Raw genomic sequence first — 20964 nt, forward strand, 5'->3', positions numbered from 1 at the left:
AATTTGTTTTTATTTTTGGATAGCTTCATGGATAATCAACATTGTGACAATGAACGCGCAAGACCACACGCGCCGCCAAAGCTTTTGGTGAATTGAATCTCAAACGCGATAACGAAAGCTCTCTAATGACTCAAGTTACTGCATGATTGTTTTATATTTTTAATAAAACTAATTTCTTCTAATTTTAAATATATTTTCCCTGATTCGTGATTATTCGTCGTCATGCGTGGACTAAATGCGTGACAAATTTAAGATCACGCATTTTGGCGCCATTTTGGAAAAATCACTTGATGCTTGTGCAATTTTTGGCTAAAATATACATATTCATCTTTTCTAGACCTTATGCTACAGAAGACATCCGAACAAAAGTTTTTTTGCAATTGTATTTTGGGTCATATGTGGGATAGAACCGACTGTTTCAGTGTTTGTTACTAAAAATAGATTGACCTTTATATAAAAGATCATAACTCTTTTTCCCATGGGAAAAATTGTTCCAACTTTTTTTTGGTGTAGGACATAAACCACCCAGGACATAAACCACCCAGGACATAAACCACCCAATTGGAATATACCATTGTTAAAGTGGGTGGGCAACAGGGTGAACAATGTTGGGTGGTCTTGCTTTTATCTAGCTTTACAATAGGACTTAATTTGCTACTGTCTCTTACTTTAATTCATTCATTTCTTCTGACAACATGCATGTTGGTTAGTAATCATTGTAGATTTTAGTAATCACTGTGCTTAAAGTTTAATTTTTTTTAGTTTTCTAAATTTATTTTAATTTTTAAATACTTTTTTATAGAATTAGTCATTTATATTCTTATTTTTACCCATTGTGCAATAATTTTAGAAAATAATTTTAGAAAACTAAAATATACCTATTAAAACAATTAAACTTTAAGCACAGTGATTACTAAAATAAAATTATTATTATTATTAAAGGGAAGTATTTAATTGAAAGTGATTTTTAATGTAAGTCATTTTAAAAATTAAAATAAATTTAGAAAACTAAAAAAAATTAAACTTTAAGCAAAGTGATTACTAAAATCTACAATGATTACTAACCAACATGCATGTTGTCAGAAGAAATGAATGAATTAAAGGCGTATAATAGGAGTGTACAATAGCAAATTTAGTCCTATTGTAAAGCTAGATAAAAGCAAGACCACCCAACATTGTTCACCCTGTTGCCCACCTACTTTAACAATGGTATATTCCAATTGGGTGGTTTATGTCCTGGGTGGTTTATGTCCTGGGTGGTTTATGTCCGTATACCCTCTTGAAACCCTCTTAGATAGTTTCTACTCAAAAAACCATTGTAAATAATTTGTTTTTCACCCTAACTATAGCCTATTTTTCCTTTCCTCATGTTTTGTCTAACTCTTGGACATGAGATGTGTATATATATGAATTGTAACGTCGGTTACAATGGAATCACCCAAATAATTATAAAGCATATGATGTAATTAGAAAAAATATTGTAGCACTGAGTACCCATAATTGACTGACTAATAAATCACAATTGTTACAATATTATCATGTATTAAGTTATTAAAATTTTACTAGGAAAAAAATTAATACTTTACAGTTAACTTTTCCTAATAATGATAGTTATATCCTGACTAATAACTGTTGTTTTTGGAGGTAACCAGATGTGTGCCCTGTTTTACACTGGGCCGCCTATCAACACGGAAATGAAACTGCAGAAAACCATAGTGTAGGTCTTGCTACATTTCAAAAAGTCTATTGAGTGAAAGTAGATAAACATTATTTCAATTAAACAGCCTTCTAAAGTTATTTGTGAATACATTGTTTACTGGAATTAACTACCAAATTAATGTTAAATAATTGTTTGTTGACCATTCCCACAACTAGACATTGGGACATGATTAATTGATAGCAAGCTATATTCAATGATTTACTGTGACAACAATGTAAAGTTTGGAACAAATAGAAAAAAAATCCAAACACAGATGAGCATTAGGGTCATAAAAAGAAAATGACAATAACATATACAATCCTAACTTGCACAAAAAAAAACAAAAACAAAAAAATAAAACAAAAACGTCAACATGGGTACTATAGGTACACAGAAGACTATACAATAAATAAATAAAACGTTTCTCTTGCTTGCTATATACTAATAATATATGCTAATAATAATAATAATAATAATAATAATAATAATAATAATAATAATAATAATAATAATTGTAAAGTGTATAATACATAGGTCCCTAAAAAATGTCCATCAGAACACCTCCTTATAATTATAGTAATATAGCCTAGGCCCACAAACAATTGCATCTTCTTGGCAAATGCGTTTATATTCATCTCTGGCTGATAGGTAATGCCTTGCTTGAATGGCTATCGGTAGAGGGGTGTAAGGTATTATATTGAATAGCTGACTAAAACCTTACCAAAAACAGTGATTAATATCATATCTTCGTAAGTACTTATCCAATTTTAACGGGAAAAGCGTGAAAATGTTCAAAATCATGAAATACAACATTATTCGTAGCCCACTATATAACTTATGGCATAACATTATAAAATAAATGTGCACCAGTCAAGGATTGCTTATGTGTATAGGTGTGATAACCTAAGAGATTAATCACAAGATAATGGCTAATCCTTTTTTCCATTTAGCCATGGATCTCAACCTGCAAAAACAAAAAGAAAGAATAGTAGATGAATTCAATTTCATAATCACAATACAATAGATTTCCTCAATATAACCAAGAATACAACAATAATTAACTAAGCTATAAATTTTCCCTTCTGTATAATTGACTAGGGGATCTGTTGATAAGCGGGAGAAGAAGACTGCTATAAAAAATGCCTTTAGTGTATTTATTATCATTGCCATACTCGCACATTACTAGTCAATACACTTTTGAATCACGATTACCGTTTCTCGAATTATGCGCCGCTCTCGAATAAGCGCCGCACTGAAGCCTCCAAAAATGTTAAGCGGCGCTTATTCGAGTATTTACGGTATTCTTGCATTATAATATATATTACAGGAAACAGGAATAATGAGAAATAACAACAATTTAACAAAGAACATCTTTCTTTGTACATTAAAATCATCTGGATTTCAAATACACACATACCAAATAATGTACTCTGAAGTTACAATACAGAGCACCATCCAATGGACTTTTTTTATATTATACCAGTGAAAAGGGTTATATTACATGAACTACTTTTTTATTTCTGTATTTTCTTTTTAATATATTTGTGACTTTTTCGTCGATTCGTTTTTCAAATACTTTAAGTATGTGCAAAACGATATACTTAGGAGAATTTAAAACGCCAGAACCTTATTTAAAATGAAGAAGGAAGTAAAATTGCTAGAAAGCTCATTTTCAATTAATAATATAAACTTTTTTTATAAGAACACATATTATACGAACACTGATGCTGAAATTGCTTAAGAAATTATAACAAAATGAGAACAAATTGAGACTGAGGTAAAATTTCAAATGAGGTTTTGTTTATTTTTTAATAGAAAACCAACCAATCTTATATGTACCTATGTGCAGTAAGTGTGACTATATACCCTGTAGGCCTAATGCAGTACAGTAATACTGCTCTAGAAAATCTATTTGAAAAGCACAAAATAAGAAAATTTTGAGCCTGAAATATAGTGTTTTATCACCAAGATTGTAGATGTAAAGTATGATTGATAGAGTTATTTTGAACTTCCTTGACGTTAGGTGGCCAACATACGTTAAATACTTCAACAAAACTGGAAAACATAATGCTGACATTATCTTCCTGATTGTTTTGCCAAAAAAGGTCCGCACTGTAAATAGTATTTGCTATACTGTATTTATTGTCCCTTATAATAGAGTGAACTAGTCGACGTTCAGAGAATGCATATGAGCTGTACCTCCGCCCACATCATAATTTTCCTCAGTATAAATTTCCCACGCATATTGTCCCCATGAAAAAACAAACAACAAGTAGACACCTATGATTTGAAGCCGGGGTCGGTAGTGTGGAAAACACTCTTCCACCACTACACCGAACTGTTTTCACATAATTACTTCGAACCTAATGATCATATGTTTGTTTATACTTTACTGGCAAACCCTTTTAAGCACAAACACACACGTCCACACGGCACACCGTTATACAAGTAGTTTATCGATCATCGTGTCCATGGCCTTTGACTCTGACCCTTCAAAATATGATCCCTTCCAAATCTTTGATCATAGAACATAGAACAGACGAGTTGTTAAAAAGAATAATTTTTTTTGTTAATTGTGACCTTGACCTTTGACCCTAAACCTTCAAAATTTAGTCACATCCAGGTCTTTCAGGTCATGGAACATTGTGGCCAAGTTTGACGAGTTTCTGATAAAAAGAATATAATGTTTGTTGCTTGTGACCTTGACCTTTGACCCTAAACATTCAAAATTTTGTCACATTCAAACTTTTGGTCATGGAACATTGTGGTGAAGTTTGACGAGTTTCTGATAAAAACTGCTGATTGTGTCCTTAACCTTTGACCCTGGACCTTCAACATTCAATCTCTCTCAATCAATACTCTGAGATCTTTGGTCATGGAACATTGTGACCTAGTTTGACAAGTTTGTGATGAAAACTATGGACTGTAGACAAATACATAAAACAAAAATAGTTTTTCGTTGATTGTGACCTTGAACTTTGATCCTGACCCTTCACAATTTAATCAACTATATATCTTTGGTAAAGGAACATTGTGGCCAGGTTTGAAGAATTTCTGATAAAACTATGGGCTTAGGCTTTGCAATGTTCATAAAATCACATATCTCTGATAAACATTTTAGACGTACATCTGAAATTTATTTTATGCAACACTCGTCAGCACAGAGTACACTTCCTTAACTGTTCATACTTTATTGAATTTGAAGAACTTTCTTCTTTTAATCAACCTTGTTTTATGAAAGTAATTTTCAATTGCAATTCAATTTTCATGGCGGTGCGCGATACATACTGTAAAAGTTGTTTTCAAGCCAGGCGTACGCTATCTGAAAAATTATTGTATTGTGGGGAGGTAGGCGAATAACATTCGGAGTTGCAGTGATGACGTCACGATTGACTTATAATAGGAAATATAGTCTCATTCTACATTCTTCTTAGCAATTAAAGTACTACATTCAATTCACATATTAAAAAATATTTTGAACAAAACAGTACTTAAATGCAATTGATCAGTTTAATTATTCCACTTTTGGTTTCTGAACACTATCTAAATTAACATTTTCTGGTGCTGTTGACCATGTACATTTTAATTGTTCTTGATGTAACCTATTAAACTTAAATTTTAATTATGTACAATTCAATATATGTCTTTTAAAATGTTATATAATCCGGTATTTTTATGTCAATTTTTTTAATTCAATGTTTTTATACTCATTTTTTTAATGTGAAATTTTGGACCTCTTTGGGAATGGGCTTGATTCCGGCCTAATAGGCGTTCCTGATGGTATTTTTTAATTTTCTTGTTCAAAAATCATGTTTTATCTTGTATGTGCATGTCGAGCATCGAATAAATTCAATAAATTAAAGAAGCTTTCATACATTAAAATGATCGCTAAATAAGTTAAGTTATAGGGGGCGCTATATCTATTTCCATTGTTGTCAATGATACGAATGTCCGGTCAATGCTCAATTAATACCGTCTGTAGTCTGTAAAAATAATTTTACTGAATAGCTCATTAAAATAGATTAAAGTTATTAAGACAGATCGAGCCAAACATTTTTTCACTGATAATTTATACACTTTTTGGTTACAAAAAATCCATTTAAGCCTACTAAAAAAAATTCGTTAATAAAAGAAAAGGATTGTACCTGTACTACATTTTCGTTCCAAGCCGGACAACTTTTGTTGGTATCCTTCAATCTGTAGTGGAGAATATTTCATTTCATATCATTTCACTTATTCTGTAATTATACATACAAAATACAAAGATGTAGGTTGCTCGGCATTGGGGGGGGGGGGCGATGTCCACGACCAGAGTGGGCGTGGTCGGGCGTCGCTCAAAATGTTTCGAAAGTGGTCCAGTCGCCGAATCCCCCCAAAAATATTACAATTTAGGGGTATCAAAGGCTTATTTAATCGATTTAGATAGAGTCTATAGTTTAAATATATAGAAAATATATATACTTTTTGTTTTCCCCGACAAATTGTGGTTTTTCCGGGGGTGGGGGATACCTCTCCCAGATTGGCCGTAACAACAAAATTATAAGCCAACATATATGCAGGATTGCCAAAAAAGTAAAATTAATTGGGCCTACTGTCAGGTGGCTCTCAAAAGTGGTGTAAATAACGTAAATTAAAAACATAACGTATTTAACACCAAAGAATTTTACATTAAAATAGTTTAAATTTTACAATATTTCAACCAGTCCTGCTACCGGTGTGGTGGTTCAACATAAATAGGTTTCTTTTTAAAATCTGATAAAGAGAATAGAAGTTCAGTAGGGTGAATCATCGTCATACCGTACTACAATAATTAAGCAACAATAAATTTGAAAGGTAACTTACACTCTTTTTCTTAATAAATTGAGATATTCTCAACCAACAGCAACAGTTCTTTTCAGAACTATCTACGTGTTGTACCGCAAGCATTAATACATAATAACTTGTATTCATATAGAGCATTATATAGCCTACCCACTCTACAGCTGTATAACTATTATGACGTCATCAGAATTGATTAATGGATGAGTGCATAACGGAATGGATCTGTCTGTATGTCGTCGGTGTGACAGCTCAGATATGGCGGGAGAAGGGTTCGAAAACTTTATAGTGTCGTATCTAGAACTCTTGAAATGGTGGCGCTGATGGGGCAGCGTGAAGCTGTGGTGAAAAGGTGAAGTTGGGGTGGGGGGTGGGTCTCGATGATCAATTGAAAAAAATAATATGAGTTTAGTGATTTTTTTGGGGTGGGGGTGGGGTGCGACTGGGAGTTGCGAGTAATTTTGGAGGGTGTGCGCACCCCTCCCCCTAGATACGCCACTGCTAATAAGCTGTGAACTTTCCCGTCGACTTTTTATTTTGAACCAAAGGCAAACTAAAGTTTGGCCAGGGTAGGCCGCGTTTGCTTTAAATTTTTTATTCTTTATACTGGGTTACCTCTTCAGTAAGAAGTTACTGTTCTCCCAGAGGGCCCAGTACACATAAAACATTAAAATCTCTTACGCTCGGGCCCCAGCAGAGAAGGCCTATTGGTTAAAATTCCTGCGTCCCTTCTCTTCAAATCTTATATAAACCAATTTAGAAGGCCTATTTGAAATGTACAGGCCTAGTGTTGCAGTTATTTTATATTTTTAGAGCAACTATTAGGCTATTTTTATTTTTCAATGCGGTTCCTTTGAAAACGTTTGATATAGGCCTATATCCCAATCAGTCCAAATTATTTTGATGGTAAGAAATAATAAATACAATTTATAATAAAATATTCGGGTATGAGACCCGTTGATGGAATGTGGAGATATTACTGAATTTATTGCTGGCACCGGGACTGGCCCGGTCTCTCCATTTAAGATGCAGGCCTACTCCAATTATCGAAATCCACGCCATCGTGTCGGGATTCAATATTTCGACATTAATTATGTCATCATCATGTCTCTCCATTTCTACACTGAAAATCACGGATTTCCAATAATGATGAATAAAGATAAGAAAAGAAATACATTTCTAAATAGGCCTATTATCAACAAAATATCATTAAATATTTAAATATGGCATAGTAGGCCTACTACGCATGTAAATCAAAACGTAGACTCATTGCCATCTCCTCTTATGAATCGCCAGCGCATCATAATTTTCAATGAGGTATAGACGTAAATTATCTAAATCTTGTGCCATCTCTTGTGACAAAATATATTCATAAGCTTTGTCTACACTATAAAATTTCATCAAAAAAGCATCACATAAAATTTGATATAAGGCCCCCGGATAAAAAAAATTATTAGTTTATCATCCGTTAAACACGTTCAACTTTTTTTTGATACAATTTGATGATATGTGATATGACGTCATCGTACCCATATATTGGCACATCACATTTTTTTGTCACATAAAATTTGACAGTGTAGACAAAGCTATATCAGTCCAATATTGGCCTGACTTATTTGCATTATGCCGTTTGAATAATTGTATTAAAAACATAGGATACAAAAACGGCCCAGGTACTCTATCTATGATAGTAGGTGTATTCAATGGATCCGATCTACCACCATACGCTCACCAACCACGCCTACGCCGCCGTTTACGCGATGTTATTGCAAAACGCAAACGATCATCAGACTTTCGTGATCTACTAACGGAGTACAACGTAGTGAAAATGAATGAATAAGAATACCCAAAGCAATGGACTGAATTACATGAACACTGTTATTTTCAGTTTATTATTGTTTTCTCATTTTAGGTAAGTTGTCTTTGACTTTCGTTACGCTAATATCAATTGTTGCCTACTACATACTACTACTACTAGGCCTAGGGCCTAGGCTAGGCCTAGCCTGCTCTCTCTAGGCGGGTAAGGCCCATAGAGACGCGATTCCTTGGCCTACTGTAGTCTAGCCTGGGCCGGTCTAGACCTAGGCTAGGCCCTACTAAATATTAACTAGCCTATAGTTAGCTAGGCCTACCCTAGGCTTAACCTTCATCGACGAAGTAAGGTCACATTCAACAATCGTTGCCGACAGCATTGCTGAACTTAGGCCTATATTTATAGATAGGACTACCTAGGTAGGAGGCCTAGGCTAGGCCCTAGGCCTACAGTAGTACAGTAGTAGTTTAGTGGGGATAGGCCTTAGACTAGGTCTAATCTGTCATTACAGTATGTGTAATAATTGTATTGTTTCGTTTGTAACCCTGAGCTTATGTTGTTATGTTAGGCCTACTGTAGGCCTGTCTCAGTGTCTGTGTATTGTCAATTTTACTACATTAATGATTTTTCAGTTTACAATTTTAATGTTTATTTTTCTGAAATGAAATGCCTTAAATACCTAATCAAAAATAATATAATAAAATTCAAGTCAAATAAGGTCAGTATACTAATAATGGATTATGCATACCTATTTTCAAACCAGTTAATGTATTGTATGCCTTGTGTAAGAAACGTCAGTATAGATGCTCATCTGTGATAACATGCTGCCATCCCACCACCAACCTAACATAGGCCTACAGTACAGTATCTACAGTAGTAGACCTGCATTGTTAACAGCGGTGGCTCCAGAAATTTGCAGACAAGAGATCTGACATGTCCGACGGAGTTGTCCGAACCAGTAATATTATTTGGCAACGTCATGGCATCAGCATACTGTAGCTTGTGGTTGGTTAAGCTGGTGGTAGCCATTGAACACAGTACACTCCTAGTGACTGCCCAATCATAACCGGAAGAGCCCACTGGCATTAAGTCTTATGTACATTTGTGGGTTGTCCTAGGTGTTCACACCAAACAAATCCAGTCTAATCCAATCATTTATGTAACCAACCAATTGCAGAAAACAATATCACGAATGCTGATGCCTACCCCACATAATCTACATTCGCGCTCTTTTTAATTCTCTTTATCTGACTGATTTTTTTGTTTCAATTATTTAAAAGTGTTTTTTTTTTTTTTAAGAACAAACAGTTAGGCATTAAACCACTCATTTTTGTGGCATTACAAAATTTCATTTGTGTAAATATAACAGTGCACAGTTCGTGTGACTTTGACTGAAAGTAGCTCTGGGTTACCACACTATACCTATTATTTTAATAAGTTAACCAGTGACTATTATTTTTATGCCCCACATTTACTAACATATACAATGAGATGTTTCATTTCTTAAAGGATGGTTTTAATTAAATATTGTTGAAATATGTATTGTGTGTTGTTTATTTTATCAACATTGAAAGAAAAATACTTTTGTATCCTAGTACAACACAAAATTATTTGTTATGATGGTTTCAATGAACCTTTCTTTGGCTTATTACTGTTGCCTTGTTAAGCCATTACAATTATCATAAATGTATTCACATATAAAAAAAAAAAAATTAAAAAAATAAATAAAAATGTAAAATATAATTTTAAAAAAAAGTATAATCAAAATAAAATAAATTTTTATAATATTAATAAAATATATATTATTTTGGTGATGTGCTTCTGTTAAAGTACTGTAGTAAACCTTGAAAGAAAATAATAATTCTTATGTAGTAGGCCTACTGATGACCATTGAGAAACCTCAACCTTTGTAACATACAATTGTTATTGGAATGAGTGACACTATATTGCTTTTCAGTCTACAATGTTTTCTAGACAATTATCAAACCATAACCTTTTTTTGTCAATGTGTCTCTTATATTTTTTAAACCTTGAAATAATATAATTTCCTTTTATAATAAAGAAAAAAAAATTAACCTTTGTACCACATATAATAAGAATAAATTTTTTTGGAATTGTAGAGAATTGCTTCCTTGTGTGCCACGCGTTCTTTTCATCTAGTAATTGAAAATTATTTAAATGCGCAAGGAGCAGTCCACTGTGTGCATGAAAGCTTGTTCCTTAATAAAATAAAACTCCCTCAAGTATGATTTCTATAGTAGTATTACGAATTCTATCAAGTATTGTCAACATCCATGAGAGTAGGAATAACAATGGTGGAATAATCTTATTCCTTGATGGGATAACCAACCTGTCAAAGTGTACAAAATTATATGGCCTCTCTCATACAGCTCTCTGTATGTACAGTGTGTCTTTGTGATTGAAAGCCTAGTTTGCTAAATAATACACTTGGGGCTGTATTTTTCACACCAGTGAGTTCCTGGCAGTGTAGATTTTCTAAGGGTTATTGTTGATGTATTGTATACCAAATTCATGCTAAGTCACAGTTCATACAACCCCTCACTTATAAAAGTATTTTCTTCATTGACAACACATGATGCTCTACATATTGTGAACTTGAGGCTTAAGTGTGAAGTTATGTATTTATACTGCGTAAAATAAGGAGCGAACAAGATGTAATTAGAAGTTGTTTTTGGTTGGATGAGAAAAAGAATGCTGTAAATGACATAATTTGAATCAATTGGACCCAGGGAAAAGACGGCAGGGATAATAACTACCAAGCCACTATTCCATTCATACTATAGACCCTAACATATTTAATGTCTATATAACCAAACCGTATAATAAGAATTATTCTCAAGGTGTCAATAGAAATCATTAACACATTTTACAATGATGGAATTTTGCTCCAAATGTTTTCTACTTCTGGTACACTACTGTGATGAGCATACTGTAAAGTTGTTTTGGTCTGCTGGAGATACTTGGTTTTCTACTCTACTACTGACAGTTCTCTTCCTTCTAGTTCTATGGCAAGGCCTGTTTCATCATTAAATTCAAAATATTTTATACTGCCGTAAATTGAATTTACATTTTGCTAACAGCACCAGGATATAGCAGTCCTATTCTGTCATATTGTGTAACATCATTTGAAGCAAATGAAGTGAAAGTTCAAAACTCGGCTACTTGGGTAACACACTGTTTTCACTACAGTAGGTTATTGACACACATTCACACAAAATCAATACCTTTCATACGTTGCTTCCAGGTCCATTCACACTGGATCAAGGTTACACCATGTACCTTTCAATAGGGCCGGGGTTACACTATTGTTCTTGCTGGTCTTCCTTTATCTTTAACATTATCATCTTTAAACCAAAAGGTCTGATTAATCTCAGATAAGATAATATAATGCTTACTCCAGGTATCGAAATGCACGCTTATGTCATCATTATGATGACGTAATTAATGTCAAAATATTGAATCCCGACACGATGGCATGCACTTCGATACTTGGAGTATGTATTATACTATCTTATCATCTTTAATAATTTTGCAGGTCGGTCTATCAGTATCAACGATTAAAGGTTTAATCTTTGACATTTTTGATTCAAAGCACAAGTACTATACATGTAAATTTGAACTTTGAATTACAGTAAGCCCAAAACAAAACCAATGCTAACTTGGTTAAATGTGAGTAAATTTAATTGTGACAATATTTCACAATCCTTTTTTTTTTTTTTTTTGGCAAATCCAGTTCTACCAACATTTTAAACATCATCACTGAAAATGTACTCATATTCTGGAATCCATAATCTAACTCTAAAATCAGATTATTATTTAGTAAAATATTTGTATGCAAATGTGATATGCTATTTTATCAATTCATGGGCCCACTTGAATGTGAAGGGGAGATGTGTATAAGAGACAGGTAGTAAACCTTGCAATATGATTTGCAATCAGTGCACAAAAGTTTAAATGTGTGTCTTTTCTTTTTAATTTATTAATTAAAAAAAAATGATTTATATTTATAAGCACTTTATGGTTGCATAATCAAAAGTTATTCTGTCACCAAGGAAAAAAATTGTATTCTAAAATAAATTATGGTTGATGTATTGATCATTGTTTACCATTGAACAAATGTTTGTGTCATCCCCAACTTTCTGGAGTCACCACTGGTAGGCTTGCTGTAGCCCACTACTACTGCATGTTCTGTACAGAAAACAAATTAAAAGCAATATAATCAAGCAGTCATATTTTTATAACCTTTTAGAGTGTCCAGTATCTAACTGTATAATTATTACAATGCTGTGGCAATACATTTATCAATCATTTTTTCTTTAACTTATTGTCACAAAATATATTGAAAGTCAAATTAGGAATTTACGATCAGAATCTCTGTGGTTATTTTTTAGGTTAAGGAGATTTAACAATTTGAGCTTTAAAAAATGCCAATCTGGATCTACTGCAGGAAATTACAAAGCCAAAATAGTTGGATAATCAAGTACATTAAAGTTGAGCCAGTATTAATCCTCTCCATTATAGTACAGATTATACTGTAACTCTGCATTGCAGACATTTGAGTGACTTGGCGGCCGGGTCTTAAGGAGTGGAACAAATTTTGACAGGAGTTGCACCCAGGACCCTGGGGTTGGAAGGAATGCACCTCAACCACAAGGCTACAGTTCCATGTCACTCCATGCAGTGGTTTGCGTAATTTGATCCTGGTAATTTGGGTTTTTTTTAATGATATTTTTTTTATACCAATTATTATATTAGCCAAAATATTGTCCTCTTCAATTGTAAGATTATTCGGGAGTAAAGGCAAATTAGGTCAAGATGAACTTTAATTTACTTGTTGTGGTATTGGCCACTGCTTTGAACAGGATGTACGTACAGTAGGATTCACAGCAGTATTTTCCTGAACTTGTAAAATGTATGCACTTCAGTGGCATAACCTTGGGGATTCTAGGAAGGGTAGTACAAGTTGTTCTGACAGGAGTGCATTAATACCTTCCCTTTTGGAAACACCAATCTTCCAGCTCTCAACCAGACTAAATTTTAAAGCAAATAAAATCTATATTCTTTCAGGAATAACCAGTATTGTGAGGGTTTGTATCCCTGCTTTATATAGGACAATTGCTGATCATTTGTTAGTGGCTGATGCCTTGAATTTGTGAATGGAATTTTATTTAATAAAGGTTAATTCAAGAACAAAGGGACTAAATTGTAAGGAAAACTAAAGTAGAAACCAAAAATTATGACAAACTGTTAGTGTTGTTTTACTCTCATTACGCCAAAGAAATTGTTGTTGAAAATTTTCCCATTAAATTTTATTTGTTTCAGTTTTGTATTTAATCCAGCCAGCCATTATTTCTTGCAGTATTATAGTTTCTTTTAATGTTATTCCCTTATATAGTTCACTGCATGATCTGACATATCACCTATACACACTTTACAAGTCTTTATTCTATTCTAAGTTTTTTGCTATTTTAAGGATCATATACATAATCAGTCATCCCCTGTAGCATTATATTTTTTTTATTAAAATACATTTCATTGTCATTTTAAATACAGTACTGTACATACAGTATAACAACCTTTTGACAATATCACTATGAAAATTTTTTTTAGTAATGAATAAATTAAAATTCATAAAAATTTTAATTTAAAAAAACCTTTAGTATGTTTCTTCTCAAAACAAGATCCCTTTTTATCATTTTGGTTAAATCAATTCACATGATCTGAATAGAATTTATCAGAATATACATCTTTTCTTAGCAACACTTTTTATGAACTCAGTATTTACTTTATAACACATTTTATGTCTTTCAGATTGAATCTTCCAAATTTATTACCATGGCTCCTAGGATACATTGGACCCAAGGTACAGCTGTGTCCAAAGTAACAACTTTTGTAAAAAATGCTCCGATTGTCCACTGTGGTTTCACCGGTGCGCGCAGGACACCACTCCTGGGCAAGATCCTGCTTTCCTTTATACCTTTTGGTGCATACTTGGTAACATTTACATTCTACCATGAGCTACAGAAACTTATTGGCTTAGACGAGAAACCTGTTAGCACTACATTCCTACCATGGTTAGAACACTCATTATTTCATTGCTATCCTCACAAAATCCTCTCAAGCCATACCACACCTGTCCTAGACTTTGTAGCAGCCATTCCATACCTGTTCCATTTTATATTGCCATTGGTGTTTTCTCTCTATTTGATATATGTCGGAAGACGACATGATGTACCACTTTATCTTTGGATCGCTGGCTGGGTCAACTTTATCGCTGTGCTTGTTCAACTTATTAGTCCGACAGCATCGCCATGGTTTGTGGATTCTGTACAGTATGACGAGCATGGGAATATTGTATCGGTCGCGGAAAACGAAGCAGGATTTAAGCGTGTTGATGCTATGCTGGGATATCCACTGTTTCATAACTTGTATGGCAAGTCAAAAGTAAAGTTTGGTGCATTTCCTAGTCTACACGTGGCATGGCCAGCAGTGGTCATGTTATTCAGGCCTTGGTTTGGCTACCGATTTGGTGCTTTCCATGTATGCTGGATAATATGGGCAAGTATGTACACTTGTCATCATTATCTTGTTGACGGTTTAGCTGGTGTAACACTTGCCTTTGTTGTGTACACAGCAACAATGAAATTGTACCACCCATTCACTTGTGAACGCGAACGTGACGTTATTGCACAAGAATACATACCAGTGACAAATAAAATCCCGTACTCTGATACATGTGAAGTTACTATACCTGAAAAATCCTAGTACTTGTAGCAAAATAGCTCCCGGTGAATGTTAGAGTTAGAACATATGATCGTGTCTGCCAAAGTGGGACATAAGTTGAGGACATCAATGTTGATTTTTTTTAATTTTCAGATATGTATTTATGTAATATTAATTTTGTTTTTGGAATTTCAAAACAATTTTTATATATTATTTTTAAAATAATTTTCAATTATCTTCAATTAGAAGCTGCAATTATTAACAAGTTTAATATTTTTGAAAATGTTTAATTCATTTTTTTATACGCTATTAAAAAAAGAAATATTTTGATTTTGTATACAGTTACTGAAGTACTTGTAACCAAAGGTTCAATTGTGATGTAACATTCAGACACCATTGGTAATTATAGTACGTAAAACAAGAAATTCATAGTATATAGTAATCTTAAATTACACTAAAGAAATACAGTAAGTTTATTTAGCATTAATATTATTATAATATTAATAATATGAAGGATAATATTATAACATTAATTTCTTAAGCATCATGATCATTATCATCATTGACATCATTATCATCATCACCATTAATTTCTAAATATAATTGCTCTATATTACATACAGTACGTATATCAAACTGTGTGTGTTTTTAATAATCTGGCCTAACATAATATTGCTTTTCATAGTTACCATAGTTACCTCATTCCATGAGACTGGTGTTTGTATCCAAGAAATTCTCATACAATGGTGTATTAGTTTAATTATTCTTCTATCCACCTAAAATTCAATGTACAACAGTTGTGCCTGCACTAATATTATTCATAAAATTAACCTTGCTTTTTTAAAATTAGCCTGCAAACTACAGTATTTACGGGTTTCTGCCAATTTGGAATAGAAATTCACAAGTTCTTAAAAAAAAGTTTTTTAATGTAAAAAATTTGTTTATAATACACATTTCATTCCAAATGCTTTTTTGTATACTGAAATACATAATCTTTGATTTGACACTACAACTTAAGAAATACAAATGTTTTTACAACTTTTGGTACTAAGAAAGATTTCTTGGATTAGACCACAATGTGAATTTGACTTGTAGTGCAAATTCCTGCACCATCAAGTGTACTACTGTATGATACTGTTTTTTCCTGCATATAATTGTTCATCGACACATAGCACTATATCAAGAACAAATTTACTAGCTAAACAGAACATACTTGACGTCTCATCTGAGACTTCAAAGCTTTATCCACACCATCAAGCCTTATGTGACAAATTTGGTAAATTGCCCATATATGGGCATGTTGATGGCATATGATACCCATATATGGGCATGATAGTTTCACATTATACCCATATACAGTATGTACAAGTCTCACAAATTGGTCACATAAAATTTGATAGTATGCAGTGTTCTCCCAATTGAAACATTTTTACTGGTAAATTTATCAATAAAAATTCAGCTACTGTATGCACACAGTGAAGGCGTTATCCCTTTTGAGTGGGGTTTAATGACTTGATTAAACAACAACACATAGTCATAGCCTAGGTATAGATGGGATTGATGTTGATTTATTGAAAGAAGGCCAGTCTAGACTACCTAGGCCTAATCAGTGGTTTTATTTTTTTACAATCTAAAAGTTTTTACTGGTTGGCTAGTTATTTTACCGGAAAAATTGACTTCTAAAATGGCTTTGGGAGAACACTGTAGCAATGTAGTATGGATAAAGTACAGCTTTGTCTGACCTCCAAAAGCCTAGAATGACACAATACAATGTATTTGATATGTCTGACTGAGTCATATACTGTACATTATCAATTAAATTTCCATTCATACCTTGTTGAGTCTGATATAATGATCATGTCACAGGGATTCCTCCCATCCCCTTTCCCTGAATCAATATTCCTTGTGAAGTCGTCTCCTGTGTACTGACTTTGCTGAGGATCTCACCCACCTGTGTTTGGCCTGGAGAGTGCCAAATTCACTATGAAAGTTGCATAAAAGGGGATGGTGGTAGATTCATGGGGGAAATGTCCAAATCACTGTGACTCAGGCTTTAGCAAGACTTAAATCCTACTGTACATACATTTAAGCCACAGACAAATTCACTATATAATAAGTTGATGAGAAGTTTGATAGTATTTTTTAACTGCATGATATTACAAGGTGTCTGTAATTAAAAGTTAATTAAGAGATGAAGTGATTTAATATTATATTGTAGATAATTGTTATATATATACTTACACATATCAATGCATGTAGTAGAACCACAATAAGTATTTGGGACATAGGGTTAGTTTAGCTATATTATAATTATTATAAATAATTAGTGTATTATAAATAATTACATTGATATCCTGTATAAACTTCTTGATCACCATAAATTTTATGATCTCTGATATATTTAATAATAATGCCTAGATTATTCCTTAATAAATTAGGTAATGAACTTTTGATGATTTACTATAGATGCACAGGAATGATGTTTCTGGCCAGTAGTAGTTTTTCCTTTAATAACCATCACAGAAAAGTAGAGTGATTTTTAAAAAGCACCTTCACAGTCCAAGAAAAAAAAAGTGTCTGTGCACTTCCGTATCAGTGCAATGTTAATACCCCCGGTAGTTAGATCCATAGATAGGCAAACCAGCACAAAATGTGCGAATTTTTTCCACATCCTTAAAGACATGAAAGCGTGCAAATTGCTCCCGTTTTTTGTGGCTAATAACAAATTCGAAAATTGTAACAATAATTTTAACAAAAATATAGGTGCCGTATAAATAAGATGATCAGAAATGCAGAAAAAATATGTTAAGTATGATGTAAAAATGAGAGGAGCTTTACTTGGTGGTTTGCATTCTTCCAATCCAAGAGCCCTAACTTCAAATTTTATAAAAATGCAATGATCTTTTAAAACAACTCCACTTATTAGACTTAGAATACTGTAGTACATAAAACAGTGTTCTTGTTTCTCACCTATAACTAGCAAGTTGATTGTGAATGGGCGAAAATGATATAAAATTAAATCTGCAAAAAACATTAAATTGATCCTTTATTCAAAGAGGACAAAGATGACGAGAATCATTAATTAATGGTGAATATGACGGAATGAATTATAAGGAAATGTATATTGTGATAATACTCAAGTTATGTCTTAACTTAAGATTTTCCATTCCATTTATGTGTGTGTGTGTTTGAAATTAGTTGTTATGGGTAAGGTGTAGAAGCAATCCTTATTGAATCTACTGTATTGCAACAAAAATGCAAATTGACAAGAGTTTAATGTGGGCATTGCAATAAAGTATAAGAGTGGTTGTTGAAATGCAAGTTTTTCCACAAAGTAAGTTAAAATATCTTGGAAATACAGTTAAATAACCAATGTGGGGTTAGATTACTTGAAAATCATACTCCACTTGTACCAGAATAATACAACAAATATGTAAGAAAATGATTGGATTTAAACATTTATCTAAAGTTAAAAAATAAAGTTCTCCTAATTAAAGACCACTCCAATTAAAGACCACCTGTAATAAGAGACCACTTTTCTATGGTCCCAAATTAACAAATGTCTTATTTTCATTATTGTAGAGACCAAAGCTGCTGAAGACTATAGAAACCCTGGTCCCAAAAATGGTCTTTAATTGGAGGGCAACCTGTAACTGTTTACATAATTTACTGGAGCAGTGCTGTGTTATCGGATAATGAGTGCAGTAGCACCATTACATAATTGAATATGGTTTAGGCATTATTTATGTGTGCAACATTGAAGCATTCATTGGGCTATTTGTGTTAAAAACATCCAACATAACAGACGATTATTAATTTCCAATTGCAAATATAAAACTTTTCAGTGATGTCATTCACATGCTGATGTATGTGGTACATGCGAGTACTTTGTCAGGTAACACTAACAGTACCTAACTTCTACTACACTTGTATTCGTGAGACCATGTGAACGTACTTGGGAAAACTGCTTGGACTCAAACCGATATTTTGATTAATCGAAATGCTCTGATTTATATTCTTTAGTAGGAAAATAGTCCAGCATTTTCCCCAGCATTGTCTGCTCTACACTTTACAAGTGTGACTTAGCTGAATTCTCTTGTGTGGGGCACGTTTAAGTTAACATATTAATCCTATGTAATTTAAGAAGAAAAATAGAGCATACACTTATTTCGTTTACTTACATATATTGGTAACTTTATGTACATGCTTATAAAGAAATACTGTACAACAAGTAACCAATATGTAACTTTGCAAAGGGGTGCTTTAAATAGATAAAGTATGTTCATGTATTAGATTGATATTAGTTGTGAGATGGGGGAGTATTACTCTATGGTTTATCTCAAGTAGGTCCTCAGGAAGCTAGGTTGATGTAGACCTGAGTGTCATATTTTTCCAGTATTGCCTGTTAATGATGCTTTGTGCTTTATAAACAAGCTGATAACAGAAATGAATTACAATAAAATGTGTATACAGTACTTGGGGTTTTTTTTTTAAATTTTGTTGTCTAAGTTTGATTTATAGGTAAAGCTCTGGGGTCCTACAGTAGTTTGGTAGAAGTCAATTCCTGGAGATCTGCATTGGCGGAACCAGGAAATGAAAATAGAGGGGGTTGGCAAGGGACTTTCACATATGGAGAGTGTAGACCACCTCAGCGTGCCCAAGCATAGTTGGGGCTGATGTAAGAAATTTTATGATTACGGCACCTCCAGATGGCCGGAAATGGCACCCGGAAATTTAAATTACTAAAATTTGAATATACAGTACAGTAATTGTTTTTCTTCTCTATTTGTTTATCATTTTGAAAAAAAAAAAAAATTAGGGGGGCCTTGGGCAGCTTCTGCCACCCCCCACCCCTTCCTGCCGTGATTCCCCTACTGACCTTCCCTAGCACATAGTGATACCATTGGCACTGACTTTAATTACGCGAGAGACAATGCAGTGAAAACATGCAAATATGAATTTGTGGGAGATGGATTCTTGTTTGCTTGTGGGAGTGCGGGAGGTCGTCCCGATTCCCGAGAGATTCCCGCAAGACTCGTGCATTCGAGACCTTTCTCACGCTCAAGCTCCAAACTTAACAGATAGGGCCTAACTATAAAAAATATGTGTAGGGCTATTGTAGCTTTCACACTAAACTTTCGGTCTCTAGATTATCTGATTGTCATTATTTCATATCTCGGTTTACAGGTGAATAAAGAACATACCCGCTGCCTTTTGCATGGCTCTTGGACCTATTCTATCATTATCAAGAAACAATCAACCTAATAAAATAACTTGCCCAGCGCCAAATTTCATCACTCACAGTAATGCAATGGTGCATTTTTATCACGTTGAGTTGGTAACGCATTTTATATTTTCATATTATACCCTAACCAAAGTTGTGCCAGGATTTTCCCCACGGTGGTGAGTGGCACGCGATGTAACCGATGGGTTTATAACTAGATTGGGACAGGTCAGCCGACAATTTAGGGATATTGAATGCCTTTAATCAAAGTTGGAGCTTCATAATTTGTTAAAATTACAAAGGATTTTTTTCTCTCTAACAACAAAGAGGAAATGTTGGCAGGGCCTATTTTCCTTCGCCACTAGTGGAACAACTAGATATATATATTTACCATCTAGTATTGAACCGTTAGTAGCTGTTATAGATGCACATTAATCAAGTTTCATTCATACAGGGCCTCTTTTCCTTCTCCAGTGGTGGAACAACTACCAAGTAAACATAGTCAATATTGAAGAGAGACAGTTTTGCGTGGATGCGTTTTATTTTCAATATAAAACATTGTTCTATGTTCCATTATATATTGTACCATTTTGGTCAAATAAATATACAACACTAAATTCGCCCTCACATGAACTGATAATCATGCCCGGTTCAGACCGCGTTTAC

General features: G+C 33.4%; 1 protein-coding gene across 2 annotated transcripts; it reads left to right on the forward strand.

Moving 5' to 3' along the window:
• The first annotated feature begins 8261 nt into the window (after positions 1 to 8261).
• On the forward strand, positions 8262 to 19549 carry LOC117124521 (inositol phosphorylceramide synthase catalytic subunit AUR1-like). Of its 2 annotated transcripts, XM_033270770.1 has the most exons (3): positions 8262 to 8429; positions 12743 to 13054; positions 14163 to 19549. In XM_033270770.1, the coding sequence occupies exon 3, from the start codon at positions 14187 to 14189 to the stop codon at positions 15114 to 15116; it is 930 nt and encodes a 309-aa protein (XP_033126661.1). In that variant the 5' UTR covers positions 8262 to 8429; positions 12743 to 13054; positions 14163 to 14186; the 3' UTR covers positions 15117 to 19549. The 2 variants fall into 2 exon arrangements, with proteins under 2 accessions (XP_033126661.1, XP_033126660.1); XM_033270769.1 differs by lacking the exon at positions 12743 to 13054 and having other exon boundaries at positions 8266 to 8429.
• The last annotated feature ends 1415 nt before the right edge of the window (positions 19550 to 20964 follow it).

The sequence above is a fragment of the Anneissia japonica genome, unplaced genomic scaffold (genome assembly GCF_011630105.1).
Source record: "Anneissia japonica isolate Jap-2015-1 unplaced genomic scaffold, ASM1163010v1 scaffold287833_len2544123_cov190, whole genome shotgun sequence".
Classification (NCBI taxonomy): Eukaryota; Metazoa; Echinodermata; class Crinoidea; order Comatulida; family Comatulidae; genus Anneissia; species Anneissia japonica.

Excerpts from the sequence above, each read along its gene's own strand:
- LOC117124521 (XM_033270770.1), top strand. The coding sequence starts at position 14,187 with ATGGCTCCTAGGATACATTGGACCCAAGGTACAGCTGTGTCCAAAGTA.